General features: G+C 35.1%; 2 protein-coding genes across 5 annotated transcripts in view; one reads left to right on the top strand and one right to left on the bottom strand.

The window, feature by feature from the left end:
- Positions 1-19,632, top strand: part of LOC141536652 (uncharacterized) — a 230,481-nt gene that overhangs the window by 124,021 nt on the left and 86,828 nt on the right. The gene's annotated exons all lie outside the window — the stretch shown is intronic.
- On the bottom strand, positions 17,454-19,598 carry LOC141535848 (E3 SUMO-protein ligase ZBED1-like). The gene is made up of 4 exons (XM_074256004.1): positions 19,359-19,598; positions 19,225-19,284; positions 19,101-19,152; positions 17,454-19,012 (listed from the first exon to the last, which is right to left on the bottom strand). The coding sequence occupies exons 1-4, from the start codon at positions 19,596-19,598 to the stop codon at positions 17,454-17,456; spliced, it is 1,911 nt and encodes a 636-aa protein (XP_074112105.1).

The raw sequence follows: 19,632 nt of genomic DNA, 5'->3' as shown, positions 1-19,632 counted from the left end.
ATCAGGTTTGTTGTGATCTGTCCGCCGGGTTGTTGCAAATGGCATGTTCCAATAAATTTTGCAACTGTCATTCTCAACAACCTGGGGAATATCTCCTGGCAAATAAGGCAGCACTGGTGTCACGTCAATGCCGTAGCAATGACGAAGATAGTAGTACAGTACTCTCAGGGCAGCATTGTGACGCTGGATATATGCACCTCTCGCCAGCACTGGACATGCCGACAAAAGGTGCATAAGCGTCTCCGGATGTTGTGTACACCTCCTACAGGACGTGTCCGGAAGCTGCACCTGGAGCACCTTGCTACGGTACTCAAGAGTGTTAATGACACCATCTTGGCAGGCAAATATGAACCCTTCAGTCTCGGACATCAGGCCCGCTGACTTTAAGAAGGAAAACGTCAGCTGGATGGACAAGCCATGATCACGCACGTGTTTAAAGAACACGCTGTGCATGGACTTGTCCATCAGTTCGTCAAGGAGTAGTTTTTCCTCGGCGTTCCTGATGACGCTCTTAAATTCCTCCTGTCGGAGTTCCATAAGAGCGTTTATTTCTCCAAGACCAAGGGTTCTTGCCGCATATATTGCTGCCTTATACAAGAATGACCCCTTATGCGCATTTTCATGTTTATGTACAATTTGCATAAGAAAGTCATCCTCGTCTGCAGTGAAATTGACAACTTCGTGTGTTAAACCCAGGACCAAACGGTCGTGAAGCCGCTCCAAACTCTGCAAACCTCTCCCACCGATGGACCGGAAGAGGTATAATCTGGCGACTGATGAATTGGGGTGCATGCTCCGATTCATATTAATGATCTTACGGGTTTTGATGTCGAGATCTCGTAAATCCTTTCGGGCCCATTTCAGGACACCGAAAGAGTATAGTAAGACTGGGACAGCGAGCATGTTAGTAGCTGAGACTTTGTTTTTGCCGGAAAGTTCGGAGGACCAAATTTTCCGGAGTCTCCTAACATACTCGCTCTGGAGAGTTGTTCGGACTTCAGAGACCGCATGCATGCGGTGCTCTTCCATTCCTAGATATCTATACAACTCCCCGGCGTCTAATTGTCTTAACACACTCCCATCTACTAACTCGACATCATCACCAGTATCAGAGCACTTACCCCTCGCCAGATGTACGACCGGACACTTGTCCAACCCAAAAGACATTCCGACATCTCGTGTGTACTCTGCTACGATATTGAGGGCTGCTTGTAGATGATCTTCATCAGTACTATATAGCTTCAGATCATCCATGTAAAGCAGATGGATGATCGAATATTTTCGATCACCCGGGGGCCCCACAGAGTATCCACGAGTTTTACGGAGAGCAACAGATATAGGCAGCAGTGAAACGCAAAACAGCAGAGGACTCAAGGAATCACCTTGGAAGACCCCCCGTTTATACTCTACAACTCCGGTTACGTGCAATGCATTTCCACTTCCAATGTGAAAACGCGTTCGCCAGAGCTGCATTGTACGCCGAATGCATTCCACTATTTCCGGATTGACTCCCAGGCATTTGAGTAGATATAAAATCGTGAGGAGTTGAGTCAAATGCCTTGCGATAATCAATCCAAGCCATTAACAAGTTGCGTTGATAGTAGATCGCATCTTGTAAGACGCATCGATCCACTATCAGGTTCTCCTTGCAACCTGACAGGCCTCTTTTACTGCCACGTTGTTCATATATCTGTTGCCATACAGGCTCTATCTGCTGCAAGATACGGTTATTTAAAATTTTTGTAAAAATTTTATAAACCGCATTCAAGCAGGTGATAGGCCTGAAATTTTTAGGGTCAGACAAGTCACCTTTTTTGATGTGAAACATCTATAGGCTCACTTGTAAACCGAATTGTTGGCGTGGCGACGCTTGCCATGGCGACGGGTCGCCACGCTATACTAAGGTATACATATATATATATATATATATATATATATATATATATATATATATATATATATATATATTTTATGTGTAGTAGAGTGTACGGTGTGGCTTCTCACTCAGTTCGACGTTGTTGTTTACTACGGTACACATAACCTGCGTTTTATTTAATTTTTTATTTTAATTTTTGACAATAAAATATGTGTGATAGTAATAACTCAGAAGATCAAAGTGATCAATCTTGTGCAAAGAAAGTGAAACTACACTATGGCATACTACCAAGTCATCAGTAAGTAGATCGTATTTTTCAAGTGTCCATAAATGTAATTATTTTATTATATTTTTATATTTATTTAATTATATTCATATTAATCATATTAGTAATTTTATAAATTATACTAAGATTAATAATTATATAAATTATATTAATATTATCTTCAATTAATTATTTTTTTATTATTCATGAGGAATTAATATGGAAAAATTTATTAATAAAATTTATATTTGCAAATCTTTAGTCATATATTGCAATAATTAACTAAGATTTGAGTTCATGAGTATATTGAAGCTACACTCAAAATTTTTTTTCTTTTTCTTGTGCATTTTAATATCATATTTTTTTAAATATTTCAGTTCCCAACAATCATCACAGGGATCACAAAATATTATTATTGAAACTGGACGCCACCCTGATCAGTTAAACACAAGGCATACTATCAATGTTGTGTAAGACTTTATTAATCGAATAGTACCAGACTATTTTAATTTTTATCGTAGATTTTATTATTATTAACATATTTATATTTTTTTGTCAGAGTAAACAATAGTAAAAGAGAACGTCAAAAACAATACAGGGAGCGGAACAGAGACAAATTGAAACATCGTGAAGCGGAAAGCAGAAAGCGTATACAATCTTCACAAAGCATTATCGGACCGTCTACCTCTTCAAACTCAAATATAATGGAAGTAAATATTGAAGAACCAGTAACTGTTATTTCATCTATTCTTCAAAATAAAATAGACCGTCAAAAAAGATACAGGGAAATGAACAGAGAAAAATTGAGTCAGCGTGAAGCGGAAAGAAGGAGACGTCTACAGAATGCAGAAAGTATTATAGAATTACATACTTCTCCAAATATAGGAAATAGAGAAATAATTACAGAACCAATAATCATAATAGATGAAGTAAGTACAAATTCTCGAAATTTAACTGGTTTGGGAGAAATGGAGCATGAAGTGTTTGACATATCTCAGCAAAATTTAAGTAACCTATCAAGCGCAAATATTGCGGCAATTCCGAATAACTACAGTCAATTTAGATACCATAAAACAGCTCATGAATATTTCATCGATAACTTTAAAAATAATGAATTTGGACATGCTTGTTCAATTTGTGATCGACTTTGGTCTGAAAAAGATTTAAAGAAATCATCTACATCTGGAAATATAATTAATACAATAGCTAATGTGCAAAATGTGGATTCCCTTAAAATTTGCTCTACTTGTAAATCAGCATTAGATAAAGAAAAGATTCCTAACTTGTCAGTTTATAATGGATTTCATTACCCAAAAATACCACAGCATTTACCAAAAATCGATTTCATCACTGAAAGGCTCATTTCTCCACTAATTTCTTTTATGCAAATAAGAAGATTAAGACACGTTCAAGGACAATTCGGTATATACGGAAAAATTATCAATGTTCCTGTTGTTGTTGATACAATGGTACGATAACTTCCAACAAATGTCAATGATGAACATTGCATTTATGTACATATTAAAAAAAAAAATGATTCATAAAAGTAGTTTTGTGCATGGCTTAGTTAACATCGGATCAATTAAAAAATTGTTATACTATTTGATTACTACACTTTTATATCAGCATTACGAAATAACAGTTGATAAATCATTTTTTAATCAAGAATCACCACTGATTACACAACAGAACATAGATGAATTTAGCGAAAATATTGATCTTGAAGAAAGCCTTACTGCTCAACAACAAACTTTGGTATGGAATGAGGAAAAATATTTGCGATTAGCGCCAGGGCAACAGAATATTCCACAGAGTTTATTATTCGACGAGCATGCCGAAGAGCTATCATTTCCTACTATTTACATGGGACACTTTAGAAAATTCAGAGATACAGTCAACGTTACGCCTTTTATGATGGCATCTAGTGAATTGCGGCGTAAGGATCGTCGAGGAGTCGATCCTTATCATTTGTTATACACTACTGGAAAAAATTAAGGGATCAAAAAAAAATTCCAAATTTTTCGGTAGTGTTCAACAGGCCGTAACTTTGAGAGAAATGGTCATACAGGAAATAAAAAAAAAGGAAATTGTAGCTCCAAGTGTCTAGTTTTTGGATTAGAACTTTAAAATTTTGTAGCCTCCGCGGTTTCTGAGTAATCGTAGAAAAACCAGCAACAAAAAAATTCTCAAAATTTTTTTAGTTTTTTTTTTTGGTCTACGGGCGTGGAAAAAATTTTTTTAGCTTAACCACCATAAGGATCGGATTCACTTGATCGAATTTTTGAAAAAATTAAAGGATCACGTTTTTTGCTCTGAAAAGCTCATAATTTTTAAAAATGAGAAAAAAATTGTTTTTTCGAGCTTTTTCCACATTTTTGTTCCAGAAAGTGCTTAAATTGAAAAAAAAAAAAAAAATTAAAAAAAAAATTTTTTTTGAAATTTTTTCTCTTGAACAGTTTAAGAAAACAATTACTGCCGGCATTAGCGTTATCCAAAGCGTACCACGTGGAGGTCGCGCGGTCGGATTTACGCTTCTGTGTGTGTGTGTGTGTGTGTGTGTGTTTGTGTTTGTGTGTGTGTAAGGTATTTCAGGAGAATTGAGACCCGGTGGCTCGTCAGTTCCACCGTATTTAATGACTCCAAACTCATTCTCTGAAGGTTTTTGTTGGTTCAATACCGGGTATTACCACCCCTGTTTTCAATAACGGCTCTCAAACGTTCAGCCATGTGTATGCAGACGGTAATTTGAGGCTGCGGAATGGTATTCCAAATGTGCTGAAGCGCGCGCTCCAAAGCAGCTAAGTTCTGCAAATTTGGATACTCTCTGCGCAACCGACGGCCCATTATGTCCCAAACGTGCTCTATGGGGTTGAGATCTGGACTCATTGCTGGGTGTCGCAACAATGTGATGTCATGCCGCTCACAGAAGCGCCGAGTAATGTTGGCTGTGAGATGTAACGTCTAGCTGTCAAATTTTCGCGTACAATTACCAAAGGTGTTCTCCAATTTCGTGAAACGCCGCCCCACACCATAACTGATCCACCGCCGTAGGCAACGACTGGACGGACAAAGTTCTGGTGAAAACGTTCTCCACGACGGCGCCAAACGAGAGGACGTCGATCGTTGCCATACAGATTAAAACGAGACTCATCAGTGAATAAAACATTTGTCCATTCCCTCAAGTTCCAATTTCGATGATCGTAAGCATACGCTAAACGAGCTCGACGATGTCTTGCTGTCAACAGGGGTACACGATTAGGATGTCGTGCGTGTAACCCAGTTTCACGAAGACGGTTGATGATTGTTCGAGAGCAAATGTTTCGCACTTGATGCCGTCGTCGCTGTTGCTGTTGTTGTTGCTGTTGTCTGCGATTGGGGAAGTTTCGAGCGACAATATTCGCATTGACGAAAGGTTGTCGTCGAACTTCTCTAACAATTGTTCGATCATCGCGGGCATTAGTGACTCGATGGCGACCTTGTCCGGGGCAACGATGATAATGATTCGTCTCTTGGTATCTGGTATAAGCTCGAGATACGACAGATTGACTTACACCCATCCGGATAGCAACTGCATGTTGAGTGTAACCTTCGTCGATAAGAGTCACTAACCGAGCGACTTCCACCTCCGATAAATGTCTAACCATGATTAAGAATCAAAAGTCAGAAATTTTCAATTTTGACCAAAAAATTAAAAAAAATTTTTTTTAGCGCAGAGGGATTAGTTTTGAAAAAAACTGTTGAATGAAGCGATTTGCTAAGGATTCACAAAAAGAAAAGAAAAAAAAACTCCGAAAAGCGTATGAAAAAAATCGAAATTCGATTGGGGGTATTAACTTTTTTTATTAATTTAATTAAAAGGAGATCAGTAGAATCAAGGAATGCAGCGGTGGAAAGGTGATAAAAATCATTGGGCGATGGTTTTTTGAGTTTCCTTAACTTGTTAAAAAAAAAATTTTTCCAAAAAAAATTTTTTTTTTTTAATTTTTTTTTCGAAAAAAATTTTTTTTTGAAAATTTTTTTTTTTGAATTTTTTTTTTTTTGAAAATTTAAGCACTTTTTGGAATGAAAATGTGGAAAAAGCTCGAAAAAACCATTTTTTTCTCATTTTTAAAAATTATGAGCTTTTCAGAGCAAAAACGTGATCCTTTAATTTTTTCAAAAATTCGATCAAGTGAAACAAAAAAACGGCTGGCTGGATTAATTTGATTCTTTGTAGGGTTTTTGTGGACATATTGAACTGTAAAAGGCACACTTAATATTAGTGGTTTCCTCAATATTTTCGATCCAGCGCTTGATTTTCCAAAAACCACTAAAAGCCCTTTTTTGTTGCATTTTCAAATTCATGTGACGGAAAGAAAAAATTTTTTTCGAAAAAACAATGGACAGTCGTTAAGGGGAATTCATTCAAGTTCTTGAAACCCACCTTTAACTTTCTGTGCGATCATTGGTTGCTGAGATATCGATAATCAAAGACAAAAAGATCCTTTTCCATTTGAAGACTGATATCTCAGCGAGGAGTGGACGTATCAGGGTGTTTAAAAAAAAAAATTAAAGCTAAATGAACAAAGTATCCGATCCTTATGGTGGTTAAGCTAAAAAAAATTTTTCCACGCCCGTAGACCAAAATAAAAAAACTAAAAAACTTTTGAGAATTTTTTTGTTGCTGGTTTTTCTACGATTACTCATAAACCGCGGAGGCTACAAAATTTTGAAGTTCTAATCCAAAAACTAGAAACTTGGAGCTACAATTTCCTTTTTTTTATTTCCTGTACGACCATTTCTCTCAAAGTTACGGCCTGTTGAAAACTACCGAAAAATTTGGAATTTTTTTTTGATCCCTTAATTTTTTCCAGTAGTGTATATGGCTGTAAAAATTATGAGACTGCGAGTTCGTGACTGTTTAACGATCGCTTTTAAACATCTTGGTACAGATAGCAATATAACCAAGGAACAAGTTCAATCTGAAGACTAGTATTCATAACTGCATGGAGTCAAATCTAGCTTTCTTACGTTCAATACCAAATTCAGTCTGGTACTGGTCTTCAAGGAAAAAAGATTTATTTGCAATGATGCGGCAGCTAAGGAAGCCAACTGCATTCATGACACTAAGCGCAAATGAAATAGGGTGGCCGGTTTTATTAACATTGCTGTATAAATTAGCTGAAGGAAAAGAAGATGTGCAAAATCTCATCGTACCAGAACTCAATTTTTTCCAAAAAAGTTCATTAATTAACAACGATGCTGTAACATGTGCTATTTATTTTAACAAGCTAGTTAATATTATAATGACGATTTTACAATCAAAGAAGTTCAGTCCTTTTGGTAAATTTAGAGTTATAAACTACTTTCTGAGGATTGAATTTCAACATCGTGGAAGTCCACACGCGCATATCCTTGTATGGCTTGATAATGCTCCCACAGATATTCTTGGAAAAGAGCAAAAAAAGCAATAGAAATGATTGATAGTTTAGTGTCAGTATCAACTTCAGAAACATCCGAAAATATAAAATTACTTACCCATAAGCATACTTTCACGTGCTACAAAAAAATAAGATCTACTTCAGTGCAAAAGTGCCGATTTGAAGCACCATTCATGCCTTGTAAATCCACAATTATTTTAATACCGATGGAAAAAACTGATCCACTTTACAAAAAACATTTGATAAGATATAATGAAATAAGAATTAATATAGAAAGTAATGATTATGACAGTATTGATGATTATCATGAAAGTAATAATATCAGACGAAGAATACACAGATATTCTAATATCTGGTATTAGTAGGCCAAAAATATTCTATATACGACATCCATCCGAAAAATGGCACAATACTTTCAATCCGTTTGTTTTTAATGTATTAAAATCTAATATCGATTTCCAAATTATTACTGAAGAATATTCTTGTACGGTATACGTGGTTGAATATGTAAATAAGACCAACAGAGGTATTAGTAATTTGCAACGTAAGATAATAGAAGTCATGAATGAGAATCCCGAATTTGATATTGTTGAAATAACTCGTAAAATGAGTGTTGACATGCTAAATACCATTGAGATGAGTAGTCAAGAAGCTGCTTTGTATCTTCTACGGTTACCAATGTCTAAATCATCAATAGCAATTCAGTATATTAATACTTGTTGGCCTATTGAACGACAGTAGATTAAAAAAACACAAAAACAAATAGATGAACTGGATGACGAATCTACTGATATTTGGAAGGAAGATTGGCATGATAAGTATCAGAAACGGCCAGAAGAACTGGAAGCTATTTCGTTAGCTCAGTTTCCAAATATACCAAAAACAATAAGGGGGAATACGTCAAAAAAAGCAGCCTCGAATTATTCGTTATAGAAATTATGACATGACTGCGGATTGCAACGAGTACAGAAGAGAAATGGTTACCTTACATATACCATTTAAAAATGAAGATACAGAAATATTAGCAGATATGAAATTCACAACTATATATGGGGTATTCCATGCCAAATCGACCACTTTTGACCCCGACCCTTTTCGATTTGGCCGAAAGTTTTCCATCCTTTTCTACCCTATAAAAAACGGTTCTCAGAATTTTTTTGAATTTTTTTACCTAACTCCTTTTTACCTAACTCCTTTTTACCTAACTTTAAATTTTTGTTTTTAGATGTACTTTCCGATAAAAAATATTAAAAAATTTTTGTAAGTCAATACATATGGAATTTTTCAGTTTTTTGATAAAAATCAATGATTTTTCGAAGTTCGACATTTTTTTTTTTTTTTATTTTTTTTTTCTAAAATAAACTTTAATCAATTCCACAGTTATCCCTGTAGAACCCAGATTGGGCCGATTTCTCTTTCTATTTTTTTTATTCAATTGAAATAATATTGTTAAATTTTCAAAAATGGAAAAAAAATTTTTTTTCATAAATTTTATTTATATAATGAGATAAATACAATTCAACGATTTTACGGCATTATATTCACAATTTAGAGGCTTCATCGATGACTGTAATTAGTAAGATCAATAATTGATGCAGCTAAAATTAATTACTTTTCTCTCTGTCGTTTAAATATTTTACAAATTCTGTGTTCATTCGAATTCGAAAAGTTTTTAACTAGTAAACAACCATTTTTGTCCGGAATTATACAATGTAGTTGTTGAGTTCCTGTAATCGGTTTCGTTTTCAAAAATCGATCATTTAAATCATTTACTGCTGTGTCATAATCTTCTTCTGGGGAAAACTTCACTATAATATTCGGCAAGTTATCCGGTGCAGAAGCCCATTCAAAAAGTTCTTCTGGTGTCGTTATTTGTTTGTCTACCGCGAGTTGGAGACTTGCTCTCGCTGCAAGTCGTTTGAGAATACCACCGATTCCATCACACGGACCTTTCCCATGGGCAGTCGCAAAAAAATGCCATTCAGCAGGAATATCAAAATCATCTTCGTGGTAATATAAATTTACAAAGTTTTTAAAGTTTTTAAATTGTTGAGGAGCTCCATCAGAAAAATAATAAATCTTGTTACAACGTTCAGGAAGACTTTTCACGTAATCAGTTATTATTTCGATGAAAACATGAACAGCAACGGCATCATGTTTGTTAGAATCTGAGATAATTACTAAACTTTTGTGTTCAAGTTTGATATTTACTGTATAATAAATAACGACTGGAAAAACTGTTGCCTGATTATTATTCCAGTGAAAACCAGCTGCCGCATTTTGTACTACGAAGGCATAATTTTTGCAAAATCACAAATAATAACGTATTCGTTTGGTTTCAATGTTTCTTTCAATGTCTTCAAGAATTGGGCTTGCTCCTTAGCAATGAACGAATGAGGTAGAAGAATTTCTAACTCACTACAAAATTTTTCCACAAATTCTTCTGTAGGCTTAATAATAGTTTCTAAACTACTTCTCGGTTTTGATATCCAATATTTATATGTAATATTCTCGATTTCCCGGTCCTCAAAACATTTTAGTAAAATTTTACTCAACTCATCGACCCCAGGACAGTTTTTACATCCACCTAAATAACACTGAAAAGATGGATTTTCACATATAATCATGCTCAAGTAATCGCTGTAGTGTTTAATGGGCTTTTCTGTGTTCCTTGTCAAAGAATAAATATTTGCACCTAAAATAACAGTAATTTAGTAAACTTAAAATTCACGCATTTATAATTATTAATTAATTTGATAATTACCAAGCATCATTAACTTCACGTTTTGATGAATCGTACACACGCAGATGGTGTGTGTTCCACTTGCCCCTGCTAACACACAATGTTTTGGTCGCAAAGAAGCGAATTTTGAAAATCCAATTCTCTCAGTAGGATTTATTTCACAGAAATATTGGTATAATTCTTTTAAGTTAGACAGGATAAGTCTTTTTGGACGTGTATCCGATTACCATCATCACTTCGAATTGATACAAAGTCTTTCATACCGGGCATTTGAGCACTATACTCATCATCGTTGTAAAAATTTTCAACTTTTAATTTTACCTGATCAGTAATTGTCCTCCTATACAAAAATGTTGAGTAATTTAGTTTTCAAGTGTATTTAAAACATCGATTTTACGCTACCCATACCTAATTTCGATTCAGGTGTAGAAAGTAAACCCGTTTCTTCAACCAAATTTTTGCTACTCTTGACAAATGTCTTGATGTATTCATAGTTTCACAAATACGTCTCTCACTCCATTTTACAGGTAATAATGTTAAAATTTGTATTTTCAAAGACTTATCAGTTTCTTTATCGTTGAATTTATCATACAACATTTTAATTAGAGAGCGAAAATTTTCACCATCGTCATCAATCGATTCTTCATCTGAAGAAGAAAGCAAAACTTTTTCAAGCTGTCGGATACCCGATTTATTTTATTGTTCAAAAATTGATTATCATTCAATTTCTTCGATGGAATCGGTGATTGATTTAACAATTCTAATGCATGGTTTATTACGGGTAATTGAGTTGCAGCGCTAACTTGGGATCCTGAGCTTGATTGTGATGCTTTGGGTTCGCTATCAAATGACATGGAACCTTAAAAATAATAGTGAAACATATAGCTACTAGAAATGTATTCAAGTAACGTATAAATAATTAAAAAACTTACGGAATGATAAGGATAATGGGAGATCCATGGCAGTTGTATTACTATCATTATCAGCCTGATCATTGTTGTCATTATTGTCACTATAGTTGTCTTCACGGTCACTTACATCAGCACTAGGATCATTACGAGCATTTGTTTGTTGCTTCACTAACTCTGAAGCTTTTTTTCGACATGAACTGCATAATAAATAATTATCATCTAATTCTAACGTTACTTTCATAATATCAGTCGCCGGACGTAAACCAATTTTTTTAAAATGAGATTCCAACTCAGAAGGATTACAACACCGATCAAATACCTTTTTTGACGCCATAATGATAAATTAAAAAAGCGCTTATAAACTAGAGAAATTATTTATTTATACAACAAATGTAATGACAATCTTTTATAAAACACTAGATTGCACAAAAGATTTATAGGTTATGTTTTAGATCTCAAAATGAAAAAGCCGCACTTTTAATCAAAACATACTAGCTTATATCATCTAGTTTACTGGCTATAGGTAAGTCGATAATTGTTATCCCTAGTTTATCGATCTAATTGATATATTAAAATTTGAATCTTACTAAATACAGTCATCGATGAAGCCTCTAAATTGTAAATATAATGCCATGAAATCGTTGAATTGTATTTATCTCATTATATAAATAAAATTTATGAAAAAAAATTTTTTTTCCATTTTTGAAAATTTAACAATATTTTTTCAATTGAATAAAAAAAAATAGAAAGAGAAATCGGCCCAATCTGGGTTCTACAGGGATAACTGTGGAATTGATTAAAGTTTATTTTAGAAAAAAAAAATTAAAAAAAAAAATGTCGAACTTCGAAAAATCATTGATTTTTGTCAAAAAACTGAAAAATTCCATATGTATTGACTTACAAAAATTTTTCAATATTTTTTATTGGAAAGAACATCTAAAAACAAAAATTAAAAAAAAAAAAAGGTACCTAAATGTTTAGTTTTGAAAAAGTTATGGCTATTTGAAAATAAAAAAGCTATTTTTTTGAAAAATTCATAACTTTTTTGGAGTTAGGTAAAAAAATTCAAAAAAATTCTGAGAACCGTTTTTTATAGGGTAGAAAAGGATGGAAAACTTTCGGCCAAATCGAAAAGGGTCGGGGTCAAAAGTGGTCGATTTGGCATGGAATACCCCATATGATGAACACGAGAATGAAATTTTAGAAAAAAGAAAAGAATTAGAGTCAAATATTGATGTTCAGAAGACAATTGATATATGCCGACAGTTATGTCATGAAGATGAGCCAATAGATGATGAATCAGAAATTCGAGACTTGGCTACAAGATTTCCAGAACCAAACCCTTTCGAAGAATTGTACAGAAATCCGGATGCTGCTGTTAATGAAGATTTACGTATAGCTACGCTTAAAAGCTTGGGAGCAATAGCCAAAAGACGAGAAAACATCATAAGTAATGATCGTTTTTGCGAGTTTATGAGAAGTGCTAATGAAAAGCAAAAAGATTCGCTTTTACACGTCATTCATCACAATTTATCGGCGGAAAAGTCACCTTTACAATTATTTTTTACTGGGCCAGCTGGATGTGGAAAAACCTTTGTAATAAAATTGATAATGGAAATCTATAACAGATTTTCTGAAAATGATGGGTTCTGCAATCCATATATTACGTGTGCTTCGACTGGTAAAGCTGCAGTAGCTATTGATGGAACTACTATTCATACTGCATTGAAAATATCGTTATCAAAACTAATTCCGTTATCTATAGAAAGAGCACAACAATATCGATGCTTATTTAAATATGTCAAAGTTTTAATAATTGACGAAATCAGTATGATTGGTGCCGAGCTCTTGAACCAAAGAGACGCAAGACTAAAGCAAATAACTGGAAATTTTGATGAAAATTTTGGTGGACTAGATATTATTTTTATTGGAGATTTGCGGCAACTATCTCCAGTTCGAACAACTCCGATCAATAAGCAGTCAAAACAACGAATGGTTGGACCCTTACTTTGGCGACGATTAAAATTCTACGAATTAACTCAAATAATGCGTTAAAATAACGAAATGTTTGCTTCTATTCTCACAAAAATTGGTAGTGGTATAATTTTAAATGATAATGAATTGGCCGTTATCGAGTCTAGATTTTTTACGAAGGAAGACGTCTCACAGCGGTGTCCAAGTGGTGCACGATTATTCCATGATAATGAATCGGTTAACACATACAACATGCGAGCTCTACAAACTGAAAATAAAATAGATTCAATTGCAATAGACGTAATTTCTGGCTGTACTAATCATGAGCAGGAAGCGAATATGAGACAAAAATTACACAAGATGTCAGTGATTGATACAGGAGGGTTGCCATACGAAATTATTTTTGTTATTGGCAAAGCTTACATTATTACAACTAACATAGACGTGGTAGACGGATTAGCTAATGGCGCCGTTGGAAACCTTATTCATATCGAACAAAACAAAGAAAATCAAGTTACTCGCATATGGCTAGTTTTTCCAGATAAAAACACTGGTACAGTGGCTAGAAGAAAAGCCGCTGCCTTTGTTGCAGAACATAATATCGATAAACATGCTGTGCCTATTGTGCGCCGAACTTCAACAATATCACTTAATAATAATAAAACTATTGTGGGAAAAAGAAATCATTTTCCATTGATATCAGGATGTGCTATAACTATTCATAAGTCTCGAGGAGGTACTTATGACGAGGTGGTGTATGAGTATAGTAAAAATCATAGTATTCCATTACTTTACGTAGCTTTAACACGAGTAACAAGTGCTGAAGAGTTATTTATATGTAACAGAACAGATGATTTAAGATTTTATCATGGAAGGAGAGTTGATCCATCAGTTTCAAGCTTACAGCACGAATTTGCAAAATTATCTTTAAACAGACTTACTACATTGCAAGGAATGATCACTGATTTTATGAACTCCAGAAATAAATTAACCATATACACTTTAAACTGTCAAAGTCTCAGAAAACATGCTGCTGATTTACAAGATTCTATTTACAGAAATAGTAACTTTTTGTTACTAACTGAAACATGGTGTCCTGCAGATGAAGCAGTTGACTTATGTAACTTTTATTGTATTGCAAAATTTAAACGACAAAATGTTAGAGCCGCTGGAGTGGCCATTTACAAAAACAACAACACTTCACATGTTACTACACTCAACATGGATCTAGTAGTTCAAAATGCTACAGAAGTTCATGTTTCCCAAACATCTATTGGTGATATGTGTGCTTCACATGTTAAACTAGAAGACGGAAGTGAATTAATTATGATTGTAGTATACATTTCACCTAATAACAAAATGGATCATATAATTTCATTTTTACATGAAAGGTTATTTCCTTATAGTCAAAGAGGTTCAATAATTTTTAAAAGGAATAAACTACCATTAATTTTTGCCGGATATTTTAATGTAAATTTTGCAAGAGTTGAATCAATGCCATTAATGACATTTCTTCAAAAAGAATTTCAATTGCAAATCAACAACAATCCAAGAAAATCTACTACCAAATGTGGAACAACAATAGATGCTGTATTTGTGAGATATCTTGATGATGTTTCATCCAATACTTTTGTAACGTACTTTAGTTATCATCGACCAATCGTCACAGTAATACCGGCAGAGGAAACATCGAATATAACTATTACTGAAGTCATAGATGAAAATATTTAAATTGTGGCCACTTGATATTAATATCAAATTTTTATATCACATGTAATTAAATGTTTATTAAATAAAGTTACCATTTTCTGTAAGAAATTCGTAATACTTCATTTTTTCATTAGGCTATATTTAATTCCTGTAATAATATTATCTTTTATGTATATTACTTGTACACACACGATGTTTCACATCTACCAGGCGTCCCATGACGGCTAACATTTTTTTTTTTAGGTATCAGTACGGTTCGCCCTTCTACAAGCCAGTCCGGAATCGGATCGTCAGCTTTAATGTACGATGTAAATATGCGGGCCAGATGGAGGTGGGTAGAAGTAAACTTCTTCCACCAGAAGACATTAATGCCATCTGGTTCCAGGGCAGCCCAATTTTTGCTGCCATTTAGAGCTGAACGAACTTCATCCACACTGACTGCAGGGCTCTCTCCATCAGCATTCTGTCGACGGTGTTCCCGACAGAATGCTTTGAAGTCGTGCAGAGCTGGAGTGTTGGCGTTCACGTTTGGTTGATCTCCATACAACTCAGTCCTAAAAGCTTCCACTCGCTCAGGTGTTGGATAAGTCTCGGTAACATCGGTCTTTGGTGTCAGAAACCGTGAAGGGCTGGATCGAAACAACGAGTTGTCGACCAACCGCTTCAGCCTTTTCTCTAGTGACTTTTTGGCAGTCACTACAGCCCGCAATTTATTAAGAGACTCTTCCTTGATGACAAGAAGAGTACTCTTGTTCAGTGTGTGATGACGCCACCGAAGTTCTGCAGCAATGCGCCGAATTCGGGGCGTGTATGTTCTTTGAGTTGTTTCGAACTCAATCACACACTGAATGCGGGAGACCTGTTTCCGGGATATGTCAATTTTCAAGCCAAGTTGTGAGATGCGCTGTCTCAACCTTGCCTCGATCGAGAGACAATGTCTCTCTCTCGGAAAAGCCGAAACCGCTGCACCATACACAACCTGACTCACAGTGAGCAGGGTGGAATCTTCCAGGATGTTTGTACGGAGATCTTCATTTACCGCGTCAAGCTGTTGTTGAGAGTAAGTTATCTTTTTAGATATTCTTACTCGCCGTCCTGCAAAGGGATTGTTGTTGTCCAAGGAGAAACGGCGTCGCTCTTGGTGTAATTGCGCCGGAAAAGAAAGTCTATTTGACTGCCTTCTATCCAGCACAAGCGATCTTCTGTTACGCCGAAGATGAGCGGCATATTTACGCAGGTGTTTGTGCATAAAATGCGCTAGCTCCGGATGCATATCACTCCAAAGAGTGAGCATCCGGGCCATATAACCGCTCACCCTCGGTACGCTACGTTGGTAGCACACCAAGAGATCGACTCTCAGTTCCTCCGTCCACTTAAAGTTGGTCCTTATAGCGCCAAGGTCGTCATAATTCATCGGGTCCGGCGTGCTCCTCCCACCTGATGAATGGTCCTCATCCGAAAAGGACCGGTTGTGGGGAGCACTTCTGAGTTGGTATCTTGTGGTAACTCAGTTATTTCCATGCCGTGGGTAGTTGGCCCACTGCACTGGCTACGTTGTTCGCCTACAGACCTGGTGTTATGGTCTGCGTTTCTCGCGATGCACCGCTTGGAGGCCACGTAGCAAGCACCGCTTATTATTATTATTATTATTATTATTATTATTATTATTTTGCTATTAAATGCTCAGGGGGGTTATCCCCTCCGAGGGCCCAGCCTGAGCTCCATCCGTTACTACTGGACCACTCCGCACAACAAGGCGGTTAGTGATCACAGCAGGCCAAAGTCATTTCCCTTAAGAGACGGAGAGAACCAAGTAAAACAGCCTTCTGCATCCTAACTGCCAAGAACTCAGCTTTTGATGAGCAAGCTGGAACTTTGGCAAGTGAGGATACAAAAGACTATTTCATTCCTCCTAGGACGCCAACAATCAGGACGACAAGCTTGACACGGTGACCTGGGTAAAGTTTGCCAATTTCAAACAGGAGATCCTGATATATTTGTCTTTTGTGCTCTTCTTTGGCTGAGATGTTATATTCAGCCGGGGCCGAGAACTCAATGACATAAATGTCACGAGTGGCCTTGTCGAAGAGCACAATATCAGGTTTGTTGTGATCTATCCGCCGGGTTGTTGCAAATGGCATGTTCCAATAAATTTTGCAACTGTCATTCTTAACAACCTGGGGAATATCTCCTGGCAGATAAGGCAGCACTGGTGTCACGTCAATACCGTACCAATGACGAAGATAGTAATACAGTACTCTCAGGGCAGCATTGTGACGCTGGACATATGCACCTCTCGCCAGCACAGGACATGCCGACAAAAGGTGCATAAGCGTCTCCGGATGTTGTCTACACCTCCTACAGGAAATGTCCGGAAGCTGTACCTGGAGCACCTTGCTACGGTACTCAAGAGTGTTAATGACACCATCTTGGCAGGCAAATATGAACCCTTCAGTCTCGGACTGAATTATTATTATTATTATTATTATTATTATTAAAATTAATATTAGCATTGCAAATGACATATTTTATATACTTATATATAAAAAAAAATTTACCACTGTTTCTTATCGAAGCATTGCAAAAATAAAATTTTTTGCAATTTTTCTGGCTTAATTCTGTTTCTTCTTTTGGTCATTATCAAAGAAGCTGCTGAAAAAAGCCTTTCTGATGGAACTGATGTTGACGGAATCGTCATGTAATTAAAAGCTATTGTATATAGAAAAGGAAATACTTCTTTCCTACTAATCCAATATTGCAGTGGATCTTTATGCACTGCAAATATTGGCTCCTTTAGGTATTGTTTTAATTCGAAACAATAGCCGATGTCATTTTCTTCTTGGCTTTTTAAGGATTCTTGAGCACGGCTGTGATGGTACCTCCATATTCCATCAATATTTTTGTTATTGATATTATTATTATTATTGTTATTATTATTATTATTATCATTTATTGTTGATTGTTCCAAATTTTTTTGGAATAATATATTTTTATTAACTTTTTGTATTGCTTTTGATGCAGCAGTTGCAGACGTAAAGTAGAGTTTCTTGAAGCGCGGATCCAACAACATATATATAGCAAAAATATCGTTAAATTCAATGTCATGGAAGCGTTTTTCTAAATGTTTTACCAATTGATCTTTCAAACTTTTAGCGATCTTAGATGAACATTCAATATTTTTTAAAGTTTCGAAGAGGTTACAAATTATTGGAATTACTTTGCTGCAAGTTGGATTTTTTTCAGCACTTATTTCTCGAGTAATACTTTCGAATGGTTGAAGTAACTCTCGGGCTTCTTTTAAAATTTTGATATCATTACCAGCAATTACATTAGGAGTGGAGTCTGTTTGAGATACTAAGATCGTTGTCACTTCTTTTCTTAAAAGTAAAAAGCGATCGAACATAAAAAATGTCGAATTCCACCTAGTTTCAACGCTTTGAATTAATCTTGTTGGCGCATTGAAATCATCACCAGTTAATTTTTTCAGTTCATCAGCTGCAGTAACTGATCTCTTAAAATATGCAACAATCTCTTTCACATTGGTTAACAATATATTTAAATTCTCGGTTGTTAAAATAGTTTTAGTTACGACTAAATTAATTGTGTGAGCTAGGCAAAGAAGATGCTTAGATAAAGTAAATGCATTTCGTATTGCACAGGTAATATTTGCAGCATTGTCCGACACTACAGCAACAACAGTATCAATATTCCATGTTTTACAAATAGTTTTTAGTTCATTGCTCAAACAATCAGCTGTGTGACTTTCATGTAGGTCAGTGACACCAATTATTGATGACTCTAAGAGATTATTATAAATATAATGAGCAGTCACTCCTAAAAAACTTTGTGTATTTGTGGTCTCAGTCCACACATCGCAAGTTAGGCTTACTCCATTGACATCTAAAAATTTATCTTTAATCGCTTTAGACACGCTGTTGTACTTTCCATCAATCAGTTTATTTATCGTTGCTCTAGTTGGAACTTTGTAAAGCGGTGACAGAAGCTTCATGACACGTAGAAACCCAACTTTTTCCACTGTTCGGAATGGTAAGTTATCTTTTATTATCATAACTAAAAGTGCTCCAGTTATTTGCCCAGCTTTTCCAGTACCATCTAAAACATCAAGAACAACAATTATTAATAAAAATTATGTTAAAAAATTTCAAAAATAATGAATTAAAAAAAATGAAAACAAACAAACCACGAAAAGCTACAACTTTGTCCATGACATCTGTTAATGATGGCTGCTTTGACTAAAAAAAAGATATAAAATGTTTTGATAAAATAAAAACTGATTTGATCTGAATATATAGTAAATAACATACCTTTAAACATTCGGATTCATCAGAACTGACAGTCAACTGCTCGCTTTGATTTGAATCCTGCTAATACATTAAAAATGAATTTATAGGTTCAATATTAATTAGTAAAATTAAATTAATAAAATTATTTAACATACTTGCGCATCATCGATTTCCTTAACTGAATTTTGTGTTCCAAATAAATTTGAATTTTGAAAATTATTTTTTGATTTAGATTTTTCTGGACGTCTCACTACTTCGATTTTATGCATAGATTTTAAATGGTTGTGAAGATTAGTCGTCGTGTTTTTTGATTTTAATTCTTTCTTGTAAAGCTTACATAATTCTCCATTTAAAGTTTTTATGAAATGCTTCCAAATGAGACTATTACTACTCATGTCTGCTGGAAAATAAATAAATACGATGAATAAT

This window comes from Cotesia typhae, unplaced genomic scaffold, assembly GCF_013202065.1.
Source record: "Cotesia typhae breed Kobodo isofemale line unplaced genomic scaffold, CoteBio_Ctyphae scaffold_152, whole genome shotgun sequence".
Classification (NCBI taxonomy): Eukaryota; Metazoa; Arthropoda; class Insecta; order Hymenoptera; family Braconidae; genus Cotesia; species Cotesia typhae.
Note: the sequence above shows the minus strand (reverse complement) of the source record. Positions and strands in the feature narration are given on the sequence as shown.

Excerpts from the sequence above, each read along its gene's own strand:
- LOC141535848 (XM_074256004.1), bottom strand. The coding sequence starts at position 19,598 with ATGAGTAGTAATAGTCTCATTTGGAAGCATTTCATAAAAACTTTAAAT. Across the intron at positions 19,285-19,358 it reads AGGAAATCGATGATGCGCAA|CAGGATTCAAATCAAAGCGA; the intron begins GTATGTTAAATA and ends TTAATGTATTAG. Across the intron at positions 19,013-19,100 it reads CAAAGTTGTAGCTTTTCGTG|ATGGTACTGGAAAAGCTGGG; the intron begins GTTTGTTTGTTT and ends TTGATGTTTTAG.